Raw genomic sequence first — 25405 nt, forward strand, 5'->3', positions numbered from 1 at the left:
GTTTCCCTGTGCAAAGAGATCAGACTTCTAAAGATCCTTTTTACACAATTCAGTGTAAGATTGCTAAAACCACAGAATATCTCTAATTTGAGAGAGTTGTACCATCTTGAAAAAATACTTGAAAAAAACTGTCTCAAATCCCTTTCATTTATACACAGATGTCTTTGTGGAAGCCTTGAATCTCTGCTTTGTCACAGCTGAGTAGCTTTTATGGAGTAAGATAGGAAAACATTTCAACCCCCCTGCCTTCAGTGAGCTGTGAATAGTTCAAGGCTTCTGTTTGTCAAATGCTTTCCCTTAAAAAAACCCAAAAAAACAAACAACAAAAAAACCCACCACAAAACCACAAATGCAACAACAAAAAACCCAAACACAGCAAAAAACCCAAACAAAACCCCTTCTGCTTTGAAAAGCCTTTTGTGTGTATTTATGTCTTAAAGTTAGCACTTTTTTTTTTACTCTTGCATATTTTTGGTTGGTTGGTTTTTTACCTTTCTGACTTCCTCTTTCTTACTCGGTCCCTTTTATAAACTTAAGATGACTACTATGCCAGCCAGAATTAATTACCTACACAGTAAGTTATTTTTGTCTTTTTTTTTTATCCCTAAGAAAATGTAGCTTTACAATGAGACACTCATTGTAAAAACTGAAGCAAAAATTAGTTTGGCACCCATTTTCCTCTTCCCCCATCCATTCCTTTTCTCCTTCCAGAATTACCTTCCTGTGCTCAGGTGTCTTAGCAGACCAGTCTGCTGTGGCAAATCATCCTTCTGGTGGTCATGCTGTCCAGGAGGGTCACACAGAGAGGGCAGCAAGGATGGCTTGGAGGGATGCTCTACATTCCTAATCTCTCTCCATCATGCCCATTGCTGTAGTATCTGGTAATCAGTCAAAATCTGCTCATGCAAACCCGTAACTGGATATAGATATTTATTCAAAATTTATTCAAAAACCTGCTGCTTACAGTTTTCTAGATGAAGGTTTTCTAGCCTAACCTGTAGAGCTACCGGGATCTCAGGTATTGACAAAACCAGCAGGTATTTACAAAACCACCTGTGTAAAAACTGTTTTGGAAGTTGGGAAGGAATGGAAAGTGATCTCTCTTCATATCCTTGTAGATGTGGAAGGAAATCCTCCTCCCTTAGCACAAATGAGATTCAGAAGTGATCCCATCCCCACAAGCATTTTCAGAACACCCTACATTAGTGCAGTGAGTTCGTACAGTGCTCTCTGCTCATCTCCTGGTGCTGGGGGCAGGGCTGGCACATGGATCCTGTTGAACTGGAGGCATAAGCATGCAAACAGCACATAAACCAGCACATAAACCAGCATGAGCACTGCCAGGCTGCTGCCCTGCCCTGCCCTGCCTCGCTCCCAGGGCTGCATGTCTCCACAGCAGCCAGAGCCACTGCCAGGCAGCACACTCCAGACTGGCTCCAGACTGATGGGCATGTGGCAAGCTTCCAGGCAGCAGTGACTGAACACCAGGGAGCTCTCGTGTCGGGGGGCTGCTGCTTGTGCCAAGCCTGTGTTGCTCTCAGGGAAGCGCTGCCCACGGTGTTTCAGCTGCAGGGAGGTGTCCCAGGCCACCGGCACAATTTTTGGGACATCCTCAGTTTGGTGCTGTTTCCTGGTGTGGCAAATCAGTCTGAATGACAGAATGGATGGGACTAAAAACCTGCTTAGGGATAAACCCTTGTGTCCTACTGCTGCTGGCAGGGCTTCAGCTGCAGCTGCCAGGGCTGCTGGGCAGAACAGCTGCCTGCTCAAACAGGAGCTGCACAGCAGCGGGGCCTCTGCATCCCCCCAGCCTCTGCACATCAACAACTGTCAGTGTCCTGGGCTGGAACACTGCTTCTTTTATGCTGCTGACAGCAGCTTGAAGTGGTACTGCCTTGCCAAAAAGATCAATCAGAGGCTGATGGGAGAGCAGTCAAGATTCAAATCCACGAGTTCTGGTTGCTTTCAGCTGATTTCTGCTTCCCATCCCATTGCGCCCTGTGAGGAGAGTCTCAGCAGCTGCCAGAACAAACAGGCTGGAATATCCTCCCAGGTGCTGAGTGCTTAGCCCTGAAAGTACGAAGTAATAAACCCAGTACATGTTTGTGACTGCTTTGGTGTGCACAAAGCAGCATCTGGCTGCCATCAAGTACCTGTTCTGCAGCTGTCACTGTGCAAAGTGACACGCAGGCCTTGTCAGGTCCTTGGGGGACAAACATTTAATTCTAGCTAGTGGCAGTGTCCCGTGAAAGAACTGCTCTGTGTGTTGCTTTTTGTGTCCATTTGCAATGGGAGGAAAAGCAGAATCGAGACCATGCTATGAGAGGAATTAATAGCTGAACTGAGAAAGGATCAGGAAACCTGATAGTGGTGCAGGGAGGAGGTGTGGAAGGTTTGCTAGGAAGGTGATTGTCCCCACATACAAGTCTGACTGCCAGAAGCTCTTGGGCTGGATTGTCACCTGGCTCCTGCCACCTGGGACAGCACCCTTGCCCAATTCCATACAAAACTGATGCTATTTTAACACAGAGCTGATGTCCCAACACCAGGCTGAGTGGTGCTGGTAGCCTGGAGCAGTGTCCCTGCCAGCTGCACATCAGGCACATGGGCACACATGGAAAGGGAAGGTGGAATTTGGCAGAATGGCTGCAAAAACAACCCAAGCTTGCAAAGAGAGGAGTAGTGAGAGCTGCTGTTGGCAACATGAGTCCCTGGTGCGATGACAGCTGCAATTGCCTTGGCTGCATGCTGGGTTTGACATGGGGTCAAGGGAAGGAACACAGCAAAATAAAGCAACTTAATTTACCGCAGGAGGGATTTGGGCAGACTTCTGAACCTGTTGGAAGCAGATGTAATATTATTTTTAATCTGTTTGAAATGCATTGCTATTCCTAACAGGATTTTAAAATAGCAAATGGTTTGTGAGTGTTACTCTGGGTGGTGCTGCCGAATTTGTACAGAACACCTGCTGCCTGGCTTGTACAGAACCACTGCACACAGGTTTACTGCCAGGTACTGTTGTCCTGCACTTCAAATTAAAATGCCACCTTCACTTCGTGGTGCCTCACAGGCTGATCTTCACCTCCTTTGATCTCTGAAACAACAAAGAATAACATTATTTCCTCTCTTTCATCCTTTTTATAAAATCCTTTCTACCTTACTGGTTGGAAAGATTGGATGTGCCTCTTTCACATGTTAGAGCCCCGGGTACAACCCACCCCAGTCGCTGTGCATGTGTGTATGACCACTAGCGTGGCCTCCAGGAAAGCATTTGGAACTAAGTGTAAGGAAGGAGACTTCCACAAGATTGGCTTAAATCAGAGCATCAGCTTTTCTCAGTCATGCTGCAATTAAAGCTGAGCTTCAGGAGGACAGCAGCCTGTTCTGTCTAAAGTGTCCTGCACTTTCTTCCTTCCACAGGTGGGATTTTGAAGAAAAGCGCGAAGCTGTTTTTCCGCCGGCAGCATCACCAGAAGGACCCGGGAATGAGCCAGTCCCACAACGACCTGGTGTACCTGCAGCAGCCTCTGTCAGAGGAGAGCCACAAGAAGGGGGGGACACTCTCACGGATTCTGAGCAAGAAGCTCCTTTCCAGGAACAAGAGCAAGAGCAAACTGAACGGTGCTTCGGGAGAGCCGTACCTATAAACCCGAACCCTCTGCGATGGGATCCTTGCTCACCAGTTGAGCACTTGTTTACAGAGCAGTACTAGAGAATACAAATATGGCTGATGACTTGCATAAAAGGATGTTCACTATTAACAGTGGTCTTTTTGGTTTATTTTTCCAAAATGCTTTTTCTCTCTGATGATGAAGTCGCTCCTCCAAATATGAGCAGTGCTGAATGTGTCCCGACAGCTTTTGGAGGAGTGTGGTTTATTGTGGAAGAGGAGGGAGGAAGGGGAATGGTGCAGGTGGGGACCAGGAAGGCACCTGGTGTCCTGGGGTGCACTGGGAAGAGCATTCCCAGCAGGTCAGGGTTATCCTGCCCCTGTGCCCAGCCCTGGGGGCACCTCTGGGGTGCCGTGCCCAGCTCTGGCTCCTCAGCCCAGCAGGGCCAGGGAGCTCCTGGAGCGGGGCCGGCGGAGGCTGCGCAGCTGAGGAAGGGCCTGGAGCAGCTCCGTGCCCAGCACAGGCTGAGGGAGCCGGGGCTGCTCAGCCTCGAGAGGAGCCCCAGCTGAGAGGGGCCCTCAGCCCTGGCTGTCCCTGGCTGCAGGGAGGGCTCAGGGCAGGGCCCGGGCTCTGCTCCGGGGCCCGGCAGCGGCACCAGAGCCACGGGCAGGGCCTGAGCCCGGCAATTGCCCTGCACAGGAGGCAGAACTTCTTTATTGTGCAGTGACCAAGCACTGGGACAGATTGCCCAGAGAGGCTGTGGATTCTCCCTCACTGACTCCAGAAGTGTTTGGACACAACCCTGTGCCCTGTGCTCTGGGATGGCCCTGCTGGAGCAGGGAGGTGGCACCAGATGAGCCCACTGTGACTTCCAGCCCGAGTGATCCTGTGGGGAGGACCCAAACGTGATTACCTGGTTTACATCAACAGGGAGCTCAGAACTGAAACATCACACCCGCTTACATGTGACTGAACCTCTACAGAGAGAGAAGACACCACTGTGCCCCCTCACTGCAGCCTGCAACAGTAGCAACTGATTTTTCTGGTCAGCCTGCAAGGGAAAACAAAAAGGGGCCCAGATCCAGTTTGTGTTGTAATTTGGAAGCGGGTAAATGTTCAGAAGCAGAAGGAAAATGCTGACTCTGATATCCTGCTGTAATAACTGTAGCCTGCTGTAATCACTGCTTGGCCCGTGTAGGTGGAGAGATGCCTTTGATATTAGCCATAAATCAATAAATTATGCAAATACCAATACTAGCATATTGTTCAATGTTCTGCTTAAAAAAAGTTAGGCTTAAAAAAACAGAACTTTTTTTTTTTTTTAAATCTACTTGAGTCTACTTGCAAACAAAGTATTTGCAAACTCTTACATGTAGCTTTTCTTCCCTGTGTGAGAAGCTTTATTGCTGATGCAAAAACTCATCTTAGGGGCTCTTAATTCCTTCTCCCAAGTGCTTGTTAGACAAGTACATAAACCATCATATCAAATGCAAAGCTAGGAGCAATAAGTGAATAGAGCGTAGTTAACCCTACAGTGCTTTTCATTGGATAGCTTGTCTTACTTGCCAAACACTTACTGAGATCTTAAAAAACAAAATTGTGAAGAAAGCTTTTGAGAAAATAGTAATTCCCTTAGTTCAGTTTCTAGATCTGCCAGTGTTGTCATGTGCTGAGTGGTTGGTCAGATGAGTTTTTTAACCTTTTTTTCTTGCTTAAATACTGCAGCTGGCTCCTTTAGTCTAAAATGAAAAACTGATGGAAGTAAAGGCAAAGTTCTCATTTTGGCTGTTAAGAAGAGTAAAATGTCAGTATTTCACAGGTACCATCTTTCATGCTTTACCTGTACTTTTCCATCATCTACATTCCTGCTGAGGACAAAGGGCCAAGCCTGTTGTCTAAAGCCAAGAAAAATATCCATTCTTTCCAACTAAATTACTGATGTAAATGGATGAGAGACCTTGTGCCTACTTTGCCAACAGTGATTTTTTTTCCCTGGCCCCTTTCCTCTCTTTAAGCTATCCAACACTTTGGCTTTCAACTTAAAGCATTCATCAAAAATAGAAACTCACTGAAGAAATACATTTCAAACTTCTGACGGACTCAAGGTTCCCTGGTAAATCGGTATCAGAGTAGAGGGGCTTTGGTTTCTTTTTTACCAAGAAAATGTTAGAACTGAACTGACAAAATCTTTTAACTGTTAAAAAATACTGTTTATGTGTCACCTCCTAAGATCACTGTGGTTGTACAGTAGACCAGACTATCAAATAGTTGTACATTTAAGCATGCTGCTTGTTATGGAAACACTTGAAGGCATTTTAATGTTCCTCATTTTGAAAATTGGTTACAAATTCATCTTTTGGAGCTGTAATGTGCTTACAAATCCCAGTTCAGTAACACAGGTCTGTCCAGCTTGAATGTGCCTGAACAGTTTTGTTTATTTCTGATTTAATACAAAGTAGAAGCTTTGTTTCTTCATTTGTTCTACAGTGGTTCATGATGTGAGCATTAAAACCCCTGATGTCATGTTCCCTCAACAGACACTTTTCCTCTTGATTTTACCAGGAACTCTCTGTGTTATGGGGCAGGGTAGGGGTCAAGTCCCTGCCATTTTTAAATGCTCAGTCTTTGTTGCTGAAGGACAAAACCACAACTGATCACTGAGTTCAAGAAATCCAAGTGAATCTGTGCTCCATGGGTAGCACATCCATACACTAAAAACAAAGAGCTGTGGAATTGGGAATGTAGAGGCAGTATATAACCTACTTGAAGTCTTCTTAAATTACTGAGCTGGGATTCTAATTTACAGAAGCTTTAGCACATGCTGTAGAATGGGGTGAAATAGGACTGAGTAACTTGCAGGATACAGGAGTAGGGTTTGCTTGTGGCTTAACCCAGAGGATGGATACACATGAAAAAAGTGGGGGTTTGGTTCATCTTAAGGTCTTGATGATCACTTGAATGCTTGCCCTGATGGTGGGAATGAAGAACATTCTTTACTGCAAACTGTGTGAAGGTTTGGGCTCACATGTGTTGAGAGAGAATGGATTCTTCAGATGAAGAGAGCAAGGCATTTGGTGTAAAAAGGGAATCTTGTTTTTTACTTGCCATCACTCCTCAGGAAAATAAACATTGTTTGGTTTGATGTTGGATCTCTGTATCTGGCTGGTGTGTTCCTCACTTCTTACTCCTCAGCAAATAATTTATGTCCTGCTGTAAAAACAAGCTCAGGCACTAAACACAAAGGGACAATTGATTTGCTCAGTCGTGACAACCTCAAAGACCCACAATATGGAATCCCATTCCCTCCTTAGGTTGTCATTTAAGATCAGGAGATCTGAGGATGTACATTTTTTGTGTATCTGGGTCAGTGTGAGCTGGATCCTCACAACCTGCAGGATCCACACTGCAGGTGTGGGTCAGAAAGACTGGATTTGTCAACTGGCACAAACAACACCGTCCTATGCAGTTTTGTGAAGGATACCAGAGGGAATCATCTGTGTTTTGTAATTTGATCCATTGTTCAAATGTCTGGTTATTAAAATTTTAAAGAATTTAATAACTACCCACTTGACCCATAGATAAAATCTTTACATACTATTACCCTGAAAACTTATTTACTGCCTTGCAATTTAATTATGTCAGAACAGTAGACTGGAAACAACCTGTGAAATACTAATTCCTTTTTGTCCCTTTTCTCACACTTTTGTGTTTCTGGGTGTTCTGTACAGCAAAGAAGGCATGGTATTTATTTCATGAGGACTAAGAGATGAAGGCTTGCTTTTCCTTTCTAAAGAATTTTTCTGCCCATAGCTGAAACTTCTTAATCTGTGTTTGTAGTTTTGCTTTATGATGTTTAAAATTTAAATTTGCCTCGATGGAGACAACACCTATCCTCACCTAACCAAGATTTGCCTTGGCTTTAGTGTGAATTTTGACTGAGTAAATAGTACAGGAATTAAATTGCTCTTTGTAGATTAAAGCAATAAAACTACCTAATATCTCCAGTGGGAATACAAGCTAAGTAACTTTAATAAAGTGATGGAGATCACTTCCAAAGTCACTTCAGAAAGGAGGGGAGGACTTTATCCCTAGATCCCTGGTATTTCATATCTTACTTGCCCAGGAAGAAATTACAGTCATTTCCTAACAATATATAAAACTTGGGAATCTGAGGCAGAAGGAATGCAGGGTGGGACAAAGTTCATTTTGAAAGCGAAATACCTTTGCAAAACAACTTAATGGACAGGTCATACACTGTGCAGGCATAAATACTGGGTTTTATTCTTATGCTTTCTGACAGATTTTTTTTCCCTGCTCTTTCTTTGGGAGACAGGCTGGGGCTCCAGGCCATATAGACCTTGTATCTGTCTTGCTCTTGAAAGGACTGGACTTACAGTGCTGCTTTTTTGATGAAATTGCCTGGCAGTTACACCAGTTTTGGGCATCAGTGGAATTTTACAGCATTTCCTGATGCTACATTTCCTTGCTGGTTCTAGGTGTTTTTCAAGTGAAAACTTTCTGCTGTGTATTTCTTGCAGAGTTTTGGTGTTCTTGATGTGCAAGATGTCATAGGAAAAACCAAAGTTGAAAGCATAAAATGCTATCAAATGTGGATGGGGAAGCAAAATAAGAATCTTGCTCTTGTTTTAGCACTTTTTTTAGGTCTGGTAGCTCCGGGTGTTACAAAGAGCAAGGTGAGAGCTGCCTGGATTTTTCAATTGGGTTTATTGCAGGCTTTGAACTGGAGAGCTGAGGTTTGAGACAAGTGCTTACCCTGGTGCAGAATTAACTGTGCCATAGCTCCGGGCTAAGACATTCCTGTTGTGAGGGGGAACAGCTGACCTCATGCTTTGACCTCCACAGGACCTAAGTGGATTTATTCATGTGTTTAAAGTCAGCATATGCTTCTGCACATTGCTAAGCCTCCACCATGGTGACAAACAACTCCAGATTAATTATATAACAAGGGTGATTACTTTAAGTTAAGGGTGAGTAATACCACTTCACTCAGGATATCCAAACTGCTGCTATGCAAGGTGCTGGCATGGTGTGAAAATAGCTGGGAAGGATGGATCTGAGGTCTTTCCAGTACTATAACTCTGTATTTCCCAATGATGTATTATGCTCTGTATTATTCCAGGTGGGATAAAACTTTTTTTTCTAGCATCAGCCGTCATAGTCACTTCTTCTGTGGTGTGTTTTTCTTTCTGTGCATACGTAAACCTAAGTTGGTGCAATTATGAAATCTATGATGTACAGATTTATTATCTCACTACAAAAACCTAAGAGGATTTTTTAAAGAAGTAACACCTGCTGTACATACAATAAAAGCCAATTGTCTCTGTGTGCTCTGCTGTCCTACATACCCAGGTGTAACAGATGGTTTTCCACTCTCCTTCACTAATTTGACCTGTTGCTTAACACAGACCATTTATTTCCCTGTTTGTTCAGGAGCAGAGTTCTCCACCTGTGCTGTGCTGACACTATGGTTGTTCCTGATAACCCCAGCCTATCAGGTAGCCCGTTGTTGCTTGAGAAATCACCTGGCACGTGGATTGGGTGGGAATCTAATGGCAGAAGGAATTGTGGAGCTCATTGTGGTTACTCATTTTTTTTTTTTCTCAGTTATGTTGTAATATCCTGAATTAGGGGGCAAAGGGGAAGGAGTGTTAGGGCCTGGATCCTATGGAGAAAACACCAGTACTAAATGAGCACAGCCTGGGAATTAGGTTCTTTTGTGATGATTTTATTGAAAAGGTTATGTTATAAAGCAGTGCTGCCACAAAGCCCTACCAGACTGAGGGGAAAAAACCCAACCCCAACATTAAAACCACCACAACAAAAAAAACCAACAAAACAAATAAAAGGCATTCACATGAAAATAGCCACAATAATGTTTCTATTTCCATTCCAAAGCTGAGGGCTGTACCCTCTTTTACAAGGAAATGTTACATTCCCTTACTGGGAGTTACTGCCCACATTTACATGCCTGTTTATTTCACACTCTTGAAGTGCTTAGCTCAAATTTCCTGATAGTCTCCTATTAACAAACCTCCATCCTTTTCCCTCCTGCTCTAATCTGGGGTGATGTTTTTTACCTTGTGTGATGCCAGCAAAAGTGACAGGACCTGTCAGAGGGAGAGCAGGAATGGATGTAGCTCCAAGTGTGGCACCGTACTCTTCCCTCCAGTTCATCATTCTTAAACAATAAATGTAAAGGATTTTCAATTTTTCATCTCTGTACCCAGGTGAGACTGGCAGAAGATGCAACTTCATAGTCTGAAGTTAATACTGAAAAAAAAAATAATTTTGGAGCTGCAGGATCCAGGCTCACATGCATTGTACACATACAGATGACTATTCTGAATTAATTTATACTTACTCTGATAAAGTGAGTGCACTGCAAATAGGATAAACCACTCTGAAGTGCTGGATGCTGGAGAAAACCATACAAAAGTCCATGGGATTATGCACTGAAATATACAGGGAAAATAAGTAAAAGCAGACTATACAAAAACTGCCAGTCAGCTTCAGTCTTTGAAAAAGCAAACGATTTGTACATGCAGTTAGATCCTTGAAAAAACTCCCCTTACTACTCCTGTAGTCATTTCAATCTGCTGACGAGTCATTTTGAAAGAAGAAATGGTTCCCCATGCTGAAATTCACACTGTTTTGCCAAGTACAATATTTTCAAAATTCAAATACTGCTTTGTTTCAGTTTCCCCAAGCACCTGACAAGACGGTCACAGTATGGCCATGAATGGTGCCCTGGGGTACATCAGGAAGAGCATTTCCAGCAGCCCCTCTACTGAGCCCTGATGAGGCACATCTGGGGTGCTGTGTCCAGCTCTGGGCTCCTCAGGACAGGGAGCTCCTGGAGAAGGGCCAGTGGAGAGTGACAAAATAAAGGACTGGAGCATCTCTGCTATGAGGAAAGGCTGAGGGAGCTGGGGCTGTTCAGTCTAGAGAAGAGACAACTGAGAGGGGACCTCATTAGTGTGTATAAATATCTAAAAGGGGGGATGCCCAGAGGATGGATCCAGGCTCTGCAACAGGACGAGAGAAATGGGCAGGAACTGATGCACAGAAGTTCCACCTGAACATGAGGAAGAGTTTCCTCCCTGTGCAGTGACCGAGCACTGAACAGATTGTGCAGAGATTGTGCAGAGACATTGTGGAGTCTCCCTCACTGGAGATGCTCCAGAACCACCTGGATACATTCCTGTGCCCGGGGATGGCCCTGCTTGAGCAGGGAGGTGGGACCAGCTGATCCACTGTGGTCCCTTCCAGCCTGACCCATCCTCAGATACTCTCCACACGTCTTTGAAACTGGTACTTGTGCAGAAGGGTTTGTGGGGCGGGTGAGAACTGAGAAAGGCCTTTGCCAGCTGTTAAAGATGTAGCCAGATGTGAGAGGAGCACATTGCTTGGAGAAAACAGAGCTGGTGCCTGCTTCCCACCACCTTTTGCTCTCTAGTGGTGTTCTTACAGTGGAGGCTGACCAGTCACACCTTGGTGGCAGAGAGCACTGCATAAGGCTTTGGGAGGACTCCACTGCAGGCTACCCTTCTCAGCAGAGCAAAAAATTGGGGCATGCTTGAATACAAAAAGCTTGCATGCTTCTTGCCCTGGCCACTGGCTGAAGTGGTGGAATAACCTGAAGGTTTAAAATCCCCTAAATGATTTGTGCTGTCAGGAACAGCAGGGCCGAGCCCTGATAGATCCTGGTGATGCCAGAATGATGAGATTTAGGAATCATTGTATCATTTAGGTTGGAAAAGACATCCAAGATGATCGAGTCCAACCCATGACCCACCTTGTCACCCAGCCCAGAGCACTGACTGTCATGTGCTGGCCTTCCTTGGACACCTCTAGGGATGGGGACTCCAACACCTCCCTGGGCAGACTGTGCCAATGTCTAATCACCCTTCCAGTGAAGAAATTCTTCCTAATGTCCAACCTGAACCTTCCCTGGTGCAACTTGAGAATATGTCCTTTCGTCCTGGAGCACTGAACCTCAGTGAGGCTTGGATAAGGAGGCAAAGGTGCTCAGGTACATGGCCAGGGCTTGGCTGAGGAAACACCACAGGGCTGATGTGGTCTATGTCCAGAGAAAGACAACAAAGCTGGGGAAGGGTCTGGAGCAGAAGCCGTGTGAGGAGTGGCTGAGGGGGCTGGGGGTGTTTAGCCTGCAGAAAAGGAGGCTCAAGGGTGATGTTACTGCTCCCTACATCTCCCTGACAGGAGGGGCAGCCAGATGGGAACTGGGCTCTGTTCCCAGGGAACAAGGGACAGGGCGAGGGGAAATGACCTAAGCTGCGCCAGGAGAGGGTCAGGTCCGACATCAGGAAGGATTTCTTCACAGAAGAAGATGATTAGACATTGGAACGGGCTGCTCAGGGACCTGGTGAAGTCCCCATCCCTGGATGTGTTTAAGGAAACACTGGATGTAGCACTCAGTGCCGCGGTCTGATGGACAAGGTGGTGTTGGGTCTTAACTTGGACCGGATGATCCCGGAGCTCTTTTCCAACCTTACCAATCCTGTGATTCTGTTTTTGCCAACCCTCCCGCCTGCTCCGGGCCGCCTCTGCCCGGGAAGAGACGGGAAACCCGGCGAGAGCCACCCGGGTGCTCCGCCACCTTCAGCGCGGCCACCGCCCGCCTCCGGCCTGGGGAGCCGCCGGGAAGGGCTCCGGGGGCTCGGGGGTGGGACCCGCCCGGGGGGGGACCCGGCTGGCGCACCCCGGGCGGGGACATGGAGGGGACACGGCCGGGGTCAGGGCCGGGGCCGGCCCCGCCGCACTACACTTCCCGCCCTGCTCCGCGCCCGCCCGCGCCGGCTTCCGCTGGCGCGTGGTTTCCGGAGCGGATCGGAACCCGGAGCGCGGATCCGATCCGGGTCTGGCCATTCCCGGGGCAGGTAACGCCGGCTCCCCGCGCTCCTCCCGCCGCACCCCGCGCCCTCCCCGGCACCCCCGCCCGGGACCCCCCGCGCCCGTCCCGCCGCGGCTCCTCCCGCCGCTCCCCGGGACGTGCGGCGGGGCCGGGGCGGGCGCGGCGGCCGCTCCGAGCGCTCCCGGGGCGGCGGCGGCGGCTGCGGCCCCGCCGCCTCCTCCTCCTCCTCCGCCGCCGCCGCCTCCTCCAGGCCGCCTGTTCTTTGTTACAGCGGCCGGGAGGGCGGTAGCGAAGGGGGCGAGGCGGGTCCGAGGCAAAACCCGGCGGAGCCGCTCCCGGATCCCGGGCCCCGACGGGCTCCGGGCGGCGGCGGCGCGGTCCCCGCGGGGCGGGCGCGGAGCGGGCGCGGGGGGATCCCCGCAGGCTCGGCCGGGCAGGGCACGCACCCTTCGCGGCCGCGGGGATGCGGGGCCGGGAGCGGGGAGCGCCTCGGCTTGGCCGCAGGGGGTTGGGGAAGGAGGGGGGGTGGGAGCTCCCAGGTGCGAGGGCGTGATCCAGAGGGAAGAGGCTGGGAGGAGGAGGAGGAGGAGGAGGGAGGTGCGGGGATCCTGCCCTGCCCCGGCGTGTCCCCTGTGGGAGAAGGTGCGGTGGGCGCCCGAGGAGACAAAAGGAGGAGAGCCGCGGTCTGCGGGGCTTCGCACACGTGAATTTTCTGCAGTACGCTCGTTTTCTGCTCAGGGCCATTAAACTTTGCATGTAGTTTATTCACATGATCGCGGGAAGTGCTGGGAAGGGCAGGTGGCGCAGACCCCCCCCCAGCCGCTCTGTTTTTCCGTGCCCCCCCGAGTGGCGTAAAATCGTCCGCCCCCGACAATAATTGATAGAATGGCCCTACTTTTTTTAAGAAATACAAGGCCTCACTGTAGTTTACCAGATGTTCTGCAATTCCTTTGAGCGGTGGCATGAAAAAGTTCTACTACATCATGAGGAAAACTGGATTTTAAGCGCATCCTTCCACACATGTATCTGCAGCACCCATCTGCTTGTGGTTTCAAGTTATTCACAGTCCTGGAAGCCCATTCTCAAACTGAAGAAAGGGTAACTTTAATTCTACCTTCTTGGTCATTAGGTTCATTAAATACAGATTTTTATGACCTACTTTTAACAAAAAAAATCCATTAACAAGATCAAAATGGCTCGACTTCGCACTGGAGCCTGATTTCTTTCTTCAGTTTATAAGGAGAAAGTGTGATTTTACATCAGTTCTTAAATTTTTACAGCTCAAGTGGTTCCTTCACAGTATCTTTCCACGTCATGGGCTGCAAGCAGGTACCTGTGATGCTGCAGCCTCTCAGTGTCTTCATTTGGGCTCCCTCAAGTTCCAGATATGTTCAGAGGCCTGTGTTGCAGCTGGAATTTTTGTGCATAGCTGTGTGGCTCTACTTTTGGGCACAGAGTCACTCGTCTAATTATACAAACAAAAAAAAAAAAGTGTTTTTCTGCTCGTTTACTGCCATCAGAGTTAGGCTTTGTGCCTGGTCTAATTTCCTCTGCGTGGCTTTTCTCCTGCTGATTGACTGCTAATGATTGCTCTCTGTTTTATGTAAAAAGTACCTGGAACTTCCAGAAGCTTTGATTATCCCTGCAAGACAGGAGCAGAATTAGGAGCAGTGGGATGAGTGACTTAATGAAATATTTTTCTGGTACAAATGTTTGAAAAGAAAAAAAAGAAAAAAAAATCAGACATGGCCCAGAGCAACAGCAGATGAGGGCAAAAAAAAAATTCTGAAGGCTGTCTTCAGTGCCATCATGTGAGCCTGTGTGGCACATCGTGACTCTGTTTACCAGCTGGAGCGGGTGGCATCATGTCATGTACTTCAAAAACTCCTGGGAAACGCAGCCGAGATCTGGGAGGAGGAGTTTGGAAGCCCATGGGTGAGAAGCGTGTAAATCAGAATTGTAGAGCAGGTACCGCGCTTATTTCGGAGCGCAGCGCTGAGCGGGGGAGCGAGGGGTGACGGATCAGGAGTGTTGCGAACACGGAGAGTCCTCGCTGCAGAGATGGGAGCTGCGCTAATGCAGATCACCGAGGCTGCCCGAGGCACCTGTGAGGGCCCTTCACGCTTCCTCCCCGTCACCTTGAACAGCACTGATGATTTCTCCGCCCCTTTGTTGCTATTCTCATCCCACGGCCCCTGGAACAAGACGGAGCTGCTGCTCCTGTGGTGTCACTTGTCCCCAGCCTGCTGTTTGCCAAGGATGCGACACAGTAACGTCCTGGGGGCAAATGCCTGTGGTGGTCTGGCTGCACTGCGCCCCTGAACCATTGGCTGAGGCCTTTATTTGTTAATTCAGCCGTATTTATGATTAAAATCTTATCTAAAAATAGCTTCTTGAAATAGTGCAAAGCATCCAAAAAAAAGCGTTGGTTAAAAAGCAAACCAAACCATTTTTGACCTCAGCTTACACCGCTTGTTTTGCAGCATTGTGCTTGGACTCCCATAAATACCTGTTGCATCGTTCACCTTGCTTTCAGGATAAGAGCTTTTGAGGAAATGTCCTGAGTTACTGTTTGTGCTCAGCATGGGGCTTTTGTTCAAATGTTTGTTTTCTTATTTGAGCTTTATCCCCAAAAACTGTAGCCAGGAAAGGCCCAGCTTGTGCCAGGGAGGGGGAGTGCTGGCCCCTTGCAGCAGTGAGTGTTCGGGAGGGATCCTGCTGCTGACAAGTGGAGTTGGGGAGGGCAGTGCTTGAAGAGTCCTGATCCCAAGTAATGGATGTGCTCCCACATTTCTGGCTTGGCTTTTGTTGCTGTCGTAGCAAATGCTTTATGTGTTTTCAAACAGGGCTCTGCTGGTTTGGTGTGTCATGTTTCCTCTCCCTCTCACAGGTTCAGCTCTTACCTCTTAGCCTTCCTGTCTTCTTGGCCAATACACTTGCTGTTCTGCAGCCTCATCTCTCTCAGACTTGGGTCATCATCTTTGTGTTGCTTTGCTTCTCTTCTGAGGCATTGGGAAAATTGTTTATTTGAGGAGGAGAGTGTTTTTTTGGTTAGAAAAGGGAAGAACTCTCTTCTAGGTCCTGCTCATGTTGTGGTCTTAGCCATATATAATCAGACTTTTTGCCAACCATAATTTAATTGTTGAGGGGCAATAGATATGTTCATATAAGTTTTTAATGCAGACTGACACTAATGAAGTGAATATAGATTAACCTTATTTAACTGTGGAATCAAATTGGTCAGTTACCATTTCTTGGAAGGCCAGTGACAGAGGCAGGATTTTATTTCCCCAGGTTTTCGGGTGCTCAGTACCACAACATACCTTTGCCTCTGGAACAGATCTGCAACTGTATCAGCAGTTTTTAGGTTCTTAAGATTACTGTGTTTATTAAATAAGTAATCTGCCTTTCAGAGATAATTTTTTTAAGCTACAGTTCAATAAAATGTTGCACTGGGCCTTGTTCTTGTAGTGGTTGCTGCTGACCTGGATTATCCTCTGGCCCTGCATGTTCTGAGGCTCCACAGGAGCTTTGTAGTAGGGGATGGCTGGAAGTTGGTGAGAGATGGGGAACAGCAGGAGACAGCATTGCCTCAGAGAGAAAAACCCTGAGAGCCCATGGACATTGAGGCTTCTTGGTAGAGATGTCTGCAGCTCATGTAGTGATACAGCAGTCACTGGGGCTTTTTTACAACTTCAATTTCTTTAACTTTGCATTGACACTCCTGCAAGGACAGTAATGTGTTTGGGTGTGCTCTGGGTCAATCAGCATCATTACTTCACAAAGGGATGTTTATATTACATGGAAAATAAAAGTCAATTCAGAACTAACTCTGTCTTTTGTATTTTGGCAGGTTAAAAAAAATGGCTGAAGATGGCAGTGAGGAGATTATGTTTATTTGTAAGTATTAGGAAAAGGATCTAACTCTCATGGTGTGTGACTTGTCTACTCAGAATGTTTGAAATTAAAGACTGAAACAGATCTAAGATTTTATTTAGAAAAATTGCTTTATGTAAAGGAGGCTCAAACAGCTAATGGATGAATAGAGAGGAGGTTGTGTAATTTAAGCATACACATTCTGACACCGTTGGCAAACACACAGTGAAACCTCTGAACGTGAGTTAGCAGCACAGCTTTTTCATGGCTGAAGTGAGTGAGATTGAAGGCCTAACACTCAGGTAAGCCCTTTGTTTACACAACCAGCTTCAGCAGCCAGGGGTGTCTGGGGATAACTCTGACCTCTGGCCTGACTTGGGGATCTGCACCTCCACAGGAGAGACAGGCAGACTCATAATTCTTCTGAACAAGCCCAGTTTGAGATGCACCAGCTGCCCTGGCAGGTGTCACTCGTGGCATTCACAGCCTGTGCTTCTTTCTCTGCCCTCTGTGTAACCCTGAGTGCCAGGCTGGGCTCTGTGACTGGGATCTGGGCTCCTGGGATGCTGGTGGGTGAGGGAAGGCTGCAGCAGTGGTGTGCTCAGGCTGGGCAGTGTCCCATGCTTGCTGGAGCTTGGCTGGCAGGCCTGGGTTCCACTTGAGCCCTCGTCTTTGTCACCAGCCTGGACATGCAGGACCTGGTGTCAGGGTGGAAAAGAGTTAAGAGATGCAGAGTCCACTCACCTTGTGTGAGCAGAGAAGGCCCAGATATTGTGGATCCAGTCAGGGCAGAGCAGAATGGAGCACATGTCCTTGGGTTTTGGATCCACAGTATTTTACCCCTGATGGCTCCACAGCTGCACCTACAGCAACTCTATCAGAACGTTCAACCTCTCCCTCTACCACAGATTCCTTCAAAAATAGTGTTGACTGTTGGCATTTTTACTCAGATGCAGATACCATATAGGGGTTACCTTATCTTCCCCTTCCTAAAAAGATTCTGGTGGACAGCAAAAAGAACAGGGATGTGATGCCATTCCCTAATTAGAAGGTGTCACACATGATTTTCTCCCTTCCAGTGGAGGCTGAGGTGACTGTACGATACTGGATTCCCTATTAAATATCTTGAGCGTTTTCTTGTGCTCTCTGCAATTGGTTTTTCCCACAGGATGTGGGGACTGGTTATGTCCTGAAAAAGTGAGTTGCTATAAATGACACTGTGCACTCCCATAATTAATATCCTTGAATACGTATTTCATAGACAAGGGAATTATGGAATATTTTTTTTTTAAGTGTGTGAATATAGTCTCCCTGGGGTATCTTATGATTATTCCCATGTTCATTTTTGTGTTTCTCCTGTGGCTGTAATTCCCTTGAAGGTGTCACACGATGAGTGTAACAGCTTTGGGAAATGGCTGCTGTAGGGCATCCCTTGGATATTGAGCCATGCCACACAATGTCAATGTCATATTCCCCTGGCTTTGGTCATTCCTTTGCAAAGGAGTCAGAGGAATGTGTGACTTATTCCTGCCTGTGGTTGTGGACAGTGCTGTCTGCACCTTTCAGAGGCTTATCTTTGCAGAAGTGAGGAGTGCCCTGATGCCGTCAGGAGATAAGGAAAATGACAAATGCTTTTCTCTTTGGACAGCAAAGCCTGTTGGAGAAGTTGTTAACTCTGGCTTTTCCTTCCTGTCCCCATTGGTTATGACAACCCTTTGCAGATGACAGTCCATTTCTTTTCAGCAGTCTGGTTTACACATTCTTCTGTGGCTCCTCCGCCCTCTCTGGTTTGAGAAATCTGCTTTTAGCCCAGATTATTTTAGTAATGTTAAGCACAGTGTGGGCTACAGGCAGGCCTAGAGCAGGAGAATGGTGGCACAGTAAACAGGCCAGCTGTAGGCTGAGCTTTGGTGCTAGTGGTCTGTGGGTAGCATTTGCCCATGGATCCTTTCCTCTGCTGCAACAACTGTGTGATGCTGTACAGCAACCCAGACTGGGAGATTCCTTCTGCTGAAAAACAATGGGAAGAGCTGGTTGTTTCATTCCTTGGCTCACCAGAAGGCAGCACAAACAGGAGGCAGTGACCAGGCTTGGGGGTTGCACCAGCCAGAAATGCTGTTTGTCCAATACATGTCGATTTTTACTGCTCAGTGGGTTTTGTTGCCAGAAGAAACGTGAAGCAGTTTGGGATCCCTTGTTTTAGACATCCTTTTATGCACTGGGACAAATATCTCGGGGGAGAGGCTTCCAGTTAGGAGCACAGAGTAGCTTTACCAGAGGGATATGCCTTGGAATGACATGGCTTTTTTCATGTCTTTCCAAAAAACCGTGTAGTGACCCTTTACTTAGCACCTTTCTGGGGTTTCCTGACTTGCCCTTGTGAGCGTGGAGCTCAGATGGAAAAGGCACCACAGCAATATAACCCCTGTGTGATGATCTCTTCTGAAGCTGTGTCAGCAGCTGACCAGGCAGGGCAGTTTGACAGCTATTTTTTTCACAGTGAAGCAATGTGTAAGCATTTGGAATCCTGTTAAGTTAGCTTATTTTAGAAAACCTCAAATTATCCTCGTCTGAAAATTGTTTCTTAGGAACCACTCAGTTCTGGGTAATTTACAGCCACTTAAACTAAAAGTTAATTTAGCTAAGCTGACAGTGAATTAGGTGGCCAGGGTGTGTTGTGCAGCCAGCTGATGTGTCTGGAAAGGCACCAGAAGGTACCGTGGAGGTCTCTGTCCTGCTCTGTGGGTGAGAAATGTGTGTGGCCAGGCAGAGCTGGGCTCCCAGAACATGCTGGTGCCCTGCTGAGCCCTGTGCCAGTTCTGCTGCTGGTTCTGGGTTTGTGCCTCCTGTCACTGGAAACACCATGCTGCACAAGCTGTTCATAACAGCCCAGCTCCTGGGGAAGGCAGTGATGTGGTTTTCTTTAGCTGCTATGTGTTCCTGCACTTTATCTGGAGAATAATGCCATCTTTAAGCAGAATATTTACTGTGGATATAAGGCAATTATATTCCTTTGAGAGAGAATTTAAACAATTGTCTTCTGATGGTACTGATCACAGTGTGTGTTATCTCACCTACACAGGTGCCAGCTATCAGCTCAGTGTTCAATTATTCATGTTCTTTTAAGCAATATAAATAAACATCTGCCTCCCTACATATGTATTTTGCCTGGTGCTCGGTTTCTCTTGAAAGAGGGAGGAAACTGTCTTACAAAAGTGTTTTCCACCAACCTTTCCTGTCTGGTTCCTTGCAGGGTGCGAGGACTGTGGGCAGTACCATGATTCAGAGTGCCCTGAGCTGGGCCCAGTGGTGACAGTCAAAGACTCCTTTGTGTTGAGCAGGGCAAGGTAAGAAATGTTTGTGTTAGTCCTGACTAACCCAACGCCCATGTTAGTCCTTTAAAGCATATTTGCTCTTTGGTGGATGTCACATTGACAGCTGGAAAGTGAACTCTCAGAGGATGACAGCAATCTATGGAAAGCACATGGCCTTGATTAAATAGAAAAATTGATGCACACACTTAAGTGCTGCACTGAATTGAAGCCAAAAAAATAACTTGCTGCTCATCAGGACTCTGTTTCTTTGCTGAGGTTTCTGGCAAGAAGTCAGGTGGTGCCAGATGGGGTGATGACTTCTATAGTGGTTGAATACCTGCCACTTTTATCCCCATCAGATGCACCCTCTTAGAGAAGTGTGTGAGGATTTCTTGTTCATGTAAATGGTTGTATCCTCCTGCTTGCTATGAACTCTCTCATTCCTCCACTTAAGGAGCAAAACAAGTTGTTCTCATTATTGTGGGTCTTTGCAAATGATTAGGGGTAATAATTCTGTCAGCAGATCTGTGACAGCGCAGCAGAAACACTCATGTTTGCCAAAAGAACCAAACAGACTCAATCTAGTTGGGAGAAAACAACACTGAGTAGTGATTTTCACAGGGAAAGACAATCAGGCACTGTCAGCGATATTCCTATTAAGGTGTAAAATATAAGGCTAAGGAAAAGAACTAACTATTGGTGTAGTGAAGATGTAGTACAGACCCAAAAAGGGAAGTGCTCAGATGGCTTTGTGTGTTATATAATGCATGCAGGGCTTCCATATTTCCTCTTGGGAAGTTGCAAGCAGAAGACAGGCACGTGGGCAGCAGGTCTGGCACATCCTGGCTGCGGAGGCTGTGCTGTGTATTCCCAGGACCATTTTGGAACAAATCCTGGATGTGCTGGATCTGCCACGTGGGTGCCATGACCCCGTGGCCTGGGCAGGATGCTCCTGGGCAGGAGCTGTCCCTTGCTTGTCTGGGCCTTCCCAGAAGAGGAATTTCCCTACAGCTCCTGCCAGGCACTGCCTTCCTGTGCCTGGGAACCTGCCTTGGATGATCCCTTGCAGCAGCTGTTAATGGTTAACAGCCCTGACACTACAGGTGCTTGAGGGTAATTTAAAAATACCCCTTGGAATAATAGAAGCTGGTGAGGGAGGTGCTTTTCCTACACACAAAAAAATGGGCAGTGCAGTACATCTCCAGCCTGTACTACACAGATTCAATGACAAGTTAAACTATTATTTCCTACAGTTTTTTTCTGGTTTTTGCCTTGCAATTTAATGTGCTGATGTTCCAACTGGGAGTATTTGCAAATGTGGTGTATGCACTGATTTTCAGTCTCCTTTTGACATGCAAATGCTAAGTTTTCCCTGGTGGAAGTGTGGGCTGCTGGACCGTAGACTTGAAAGCAGAATTTTAAATTGACTTTTTTACAGATAAATGTATTTATTTTCCTGAAGAGTTTTCAGCTGGAATCAGGTAAGATAAGAAAAGGAAAGAAGAAATTTAATTGCAGCCTCTACATCTGGGGAACAGTAGCTGAAAGTGAGTTATCTGAGGTTGAGGGCAAGTTTAACCACAAACTGAATATGAATCTTTTAAAAACAGTCTCCTTGCTTAACCACATGTTTGTTGTTCCCTCTGTCTTACTGAATAGATAAAATGGATGCTTTATGGTTAGAAGTGTTGAGAAACATCTCCTGGACTTCTCTCTGACACTGCTTATTCTATGTTTCAAACTGAAAGCTTTTTTTTTCCCCCCCAATTCAGTTGCTTGTCACTATGATTGCAATGTTTTTGTATTTCTCTTTGTCTAGGCAGTAAAGCAGTTCTGCCAGTGTCAACTTCTACAGAGTAGTCAGTAGCCTGTCTGATTATTTTTAGCTTTTCATCTGTTAGCACAGAGCTGAAAAAACAGAATTGCGTTTGGTCTGTAAAACCAATACGGTAGAGCCAGTCATGTGAATTTTTGGAAGATATTCTGTGTGTATTATATGTAGTAACAACACTTACTACATGTAGCTCTTCTCAGAAGCTTGTTTGGGAAAAGAGAGAGGCTGGCAGCACAGAAGCACTTGTGACCAATGTGGTAGTGTTTGTAACAAGACAGAAGGGAAACTTCCAGGACTTCCATCTTAAGGGCTATGATCTGCATAAGGCTATAAAGTGTTAATCTGGGGAGGGGTAGAGGTTATTTTTTTAAAATAAGCACGGTCACAACCAAAGATCTGTAGAGTCAGAGGATAATCTGTTTTAGAAGAGGCTTCAGGGTGTTCCAGTAAGAGCTAAGATGAGCTTAACTGCTCATTTTTTTCATTTTTATGTGCTCTCCTGGAGAAGAGAAGGTTTCAGGGAGACCTTGCAGCAGCCTTTCAGTGTGTAAAGAGGGCTGCAGGAGAGCTGGAGAGGAACCTTTCAACAGGAACTGTAGTGACAGGACAAGGGGGAATGGCCTGAGAGAAGGTTTAGATGAGATATCAGGACTGAGCTTTTGCAAGGAATCACTGATTTGGCCCTCCTGCACTGCTAGTGTTGTTCCCCTCTGTTTATAAATCCTCACAGAAGTTAGAGTGTGTTGAGCAGAAAACTTTGCTGTTCCCAGGGACTGGAGAAATCTCTGTTGATTTCTTTCTTCCATGGGTTCTGCAGTGTTGTCCAGTGAGTAACTGTTACTGGATGAGGTGATGTTCAGCCAAAGGTTGGACTTGATGATCTCAGAAGTCTTTTCCAACCTAATTGATTCTGCGATTTTTGTTTTCCTCAAATCTCTCTTAATTTTTTTAGATCATCTCTGCCTTCTAATTTGGAGATAAGACAGCTGGAGGATGGGACTGAGGGAGTGTTTGCTCTGACTCAGCTGGTGAAACGTACCCAGTTTGGCCCCTTTGAATGCAAGAGAGTTCTCAAGCTGGAGAAAGAATCCGTTTTTCCCTTGAAGGTAAGGCACAGAACATGAAAAGCAATAGCAAGGAGTCAGTTTTACCTCTGGTGAATTAATCCCATCTAATACTATGGAAAAAAAAGATGTGTGTAGGGGGATTATTTGGAACATCTTTTAGGTGTGCCCTGTAAGAGATGAGCTAAACAAACATTCTCTGGGCAAGGTACAGAAGAACCAAAGTAGAAGCTCAGCTCTTTTAATGAGTCTCTTCAATTTGATTGAATTTGCCTAATGAGCCACATGTGCATTAGGTTTATGGAATATGCAGAATAAGTGGGTTTTTTTCTTGCATTTGTTTTATTCCTCTCTTGACAAGTTTTGGTAGGAAAGAGAATGGAATTCAGTCTTATTTTCCACTAATACCTAGCTCAGAAGTAAAGATTTAGAAATGTGCCTTGGGCTGATGGCTGTTTGGATACCCCTCCACTCATGTATCCAATAATTTTTTGAGAAACTGGTGGCTGTAGCAAGAATTATTGGGATAGGAGTTCAGTTTGTTCACATCTTGTCTGTCTCAGACTTACTCATCTGAACGTGTGACTAAGTGAAAGATGCCTCATGCAAGACTTGAGGCTTGCTTCATCCCCGATGTACATCAAAAAGAAACCACTGCAAAAGCACCAAGTAATTTTTTTTTTCCTTAACTTTGTATCATTTCGCAAGGTTTTTATTCTATGCACATTTTGCTTGGCAGGTGTTCCAGAAGGAAGGGCCCCTGGTGTATTTTGACACCACAAACGAAGACGATTGCAACTGGATGATGATGGTGCGCCCAGCCACTGAGTATGAGCATCAAAACTTAACTGCCTTCCAGCATGACAACGACATTTACTTCACCACCTCCCAGGACATCCCCCCAGGAACTGAGCTGCGAGTGTGGTATGCAGCTTTTTACGCCAAAAAAATGGAAAAGCCAGTGCTGAAGCAGGTCACTAGTGTTGCCAATGGTATGTGTGGGGGCCTTTCTTCCTTCCTAAGGGCCCAGTGCTGGCAGGGACTGATAGTCCCTGGCTGTTGGAGTTGACAGTGCTGTTTATCCAGTAGGCTCTTATCCTGCAGAGTCAGGCCAGCCTGCACAGTGGGTGCCCTGCAAGAGGAAAGTGTAGATTCTTCACCGTGATGCAGCCAGGTTTTTACAAGCAGGTGGCCTAGTTAATGGCTCAGCCTCTTCAGAGTGCACAAACTGGATAAACAGTCCTTAACTAAAGAGTTGGTGGTCGTATCAAAAGCATTTCTGGGTAGAACAGCAAAGGAGCTCAATTCTCAGAGAAATCGGCATGCAGATTTGCTAAAGAAGCCATTCTTCAGTTGCAGGGAAAATGTTTTGGTTTTGCACAGAACTGATACACAGGTCTAAAAAACTACATTTGTCTTAGTCAACCTCACATGGGACCTGCTAGAGTAAGATCCATGTGGCTGTGCATTGGAAAGAAAGGCAGCAGATATTTTAGAATCTGAATTAGAATTGCCACAAGTCCATTGTTCTTTCTCTTTGTTTTCTCCTACTTTTCCATTTCTACAGCTGAAAGGCAAGATCCTTTAGCATTGCAAGGGTGTCTTCTGCCTGCTCTTGAGTTGGGAGTACTCCCTGGATGTTATTACTGCTCTGCTGGGTGTAATTTGGGGTGACAAATGCTTGGGGAGAGGCCATTGCCACCAGTGTCAGCTTTATGGCTGCCCTTAATCCTAAGCAGAGTCTCAAGTGCTGCAGCTGAACCAATGCACAGGTTGACAGACTTCTGAACTCTGAGATGCTTGCAGTTGGTATTAACTGAGAGGTTTCATCTTTCCCTCTTCAGTTTAACCTGTTCATGTATTTTTGTGGGGTTATGGGTATTTAAAAATAGTGTTTAAGTATGCCCTGCCCTCTCTGTTCAGCACTTCCACTGTACACTCCAGGATATTTAAGGCACAGTGGATGAGATTCAGATATAAGAATGCCCTGGTTAAAATTTTACATGAGAATGTTATTTGCAGGCCTGTTACAGAATAAAACTTTCTGACTATGGTTACTGCCCTCAGCACAGAGCAAGAGTCAAAGGGTCTGGAAAGTAAGGATGAACTGTTTTTCCTCTTCACAGATACATCCTTGGTAGCGATGGAATTTGATAAAGAGGGGAATAACAAGGTCTCTTCAAAACCTTCATCTGCTGTCTTACCCCATAAAAAAAACAAGAAATCCAGCATACTAGCAGCTGATCCAGCAGGTATGCAAAATTACAGTGCTTTTAAGGGAGATAGAGGACAGATACAGATCTACTGATCTGTTAGGTGTAACACTTCTACACATGTATTATGGATAAATAACTTTTGGCAAATACTGATTTAGAGAGGATTTGAAAGCCTGGATTTTTGTTTTCATGGGCACAGTGTTTAAAGTACATACACAGGTTAAAAAGTCACAGAGGGGCCAATAAACTTTTAGGCAGATGATTTTCATGAAAACCACAAGTGCTCCTGACTTTAAGGGTGGTTAGTGTTAGGGTGGGGGCAATTCCAAAGAAAATCTTCATTCTTCTTGAGCAAAGTGTAGTAATTCAAATGATCAGGCCAGGTTCTAGAAGAAAACATGAGACTGTGGGTAAATGTTTGGAAATGGCAAGAACACTGGCCATCCCCAAATTACAATAATACCACAGTATATGCCACTGTTAGAGTTCAGACTGTTCTAGATTACAGAAACTCAAATCTAAATAAACTTAGAAGCAATACATATCCTCTTGGCAAAGCACCTATGGCTGAGGAAGTACCTGGTAGTGTCATAG

General features: G+C 46.1%; 2 protein-coding genes across 10 annotated transcripts in view; both read left to right on the forward strand.

Moving 5' to 3' along the window:
• The window catches only part of C2CD2 (C2 calcium dependent domain containing 2), a 31965-nt gene extending 28204 nt beyond the window's left edge, over positions 1 to 3761 (forward strand). Inside the window, exons 14-15 of one of the 2 annotated variants that reach the window (XM_039553159.1) lie at positions 538 to 574; positions 3421 to 3490. In XM_039553159.1, coding sequence (XP_039409093.1) covers positions 538 to 563 — 26 coding nt within the window. In that variant the 3' untranslated portion in view covers positions 564 to 574; positions 3421 to 3490. Of the gene's footprint in view, positions 1 to 537; positions 575 to 3420 lie in introns of both variants that reach the window. The other variant, XM_039553155.1, reaches the window with a different exon arrangement.
• Positions 3762 to 12457: 8696 nt separating this feature from the next.
• The window catches only part of PRDM15 (PR/SET domain 15), a 35369-nt gene continuing 22421 nt past the window's right edge, over positions 12458 to 25405 (forward strand). For 4 of the 8 annotated variants that reach the window (XM_010394640.4, XM_010394641.4, XM_010394642.4 and 1 more), the window contains exons 1-6: positions 13254 to 13605; positions 16361 to 16407; positions 19637 to 19730; positions 22484 to 22637; positions 23335 to 23587; positions 24722 to 24847. In XM_010394640.4, coding sequence (XP_010392942.1) covers positions 13442 to 13605; positions 16361 to 16407; positions 19637 to 19730; positions 22484 to 22637; positions 23335 to 23587; positions 24722 to 24847 — 838 coding nt within the window. In that variant the 5' untranslated portion in view covers positions 13254 to 13441. Of the gene's footprint in view, positions 12533 to 13253; positions 13606 to 13626; positions 14443 to 16360; positions 16408 to 19636; positions 19731 to 22483; positions 22638 to 23334; positions 23588 to 24721; positions 24848 to 25405 lie in introns of those variants that run through there. The other 4 variants (XM_039553191.1, XM_010394639.4, XM_010394643.4 and 1 more) reach the window with 4 other exon arrangements.

This window comes from Corvus cornix, chromosome 1 (assembly GCF_000738735.6).
Source record: "Corvus cornix cornix isolate S_Up_H32 chromosome 1, ASM73873v5, whole genome shotgun sequence".
NCBI classification, from domain to species: domain Eukaryota; kingdom Metazoa; phylum Chordata; class Aves; order Passeriformes; family Corvidae; genus Corvus; species Corvus cornix.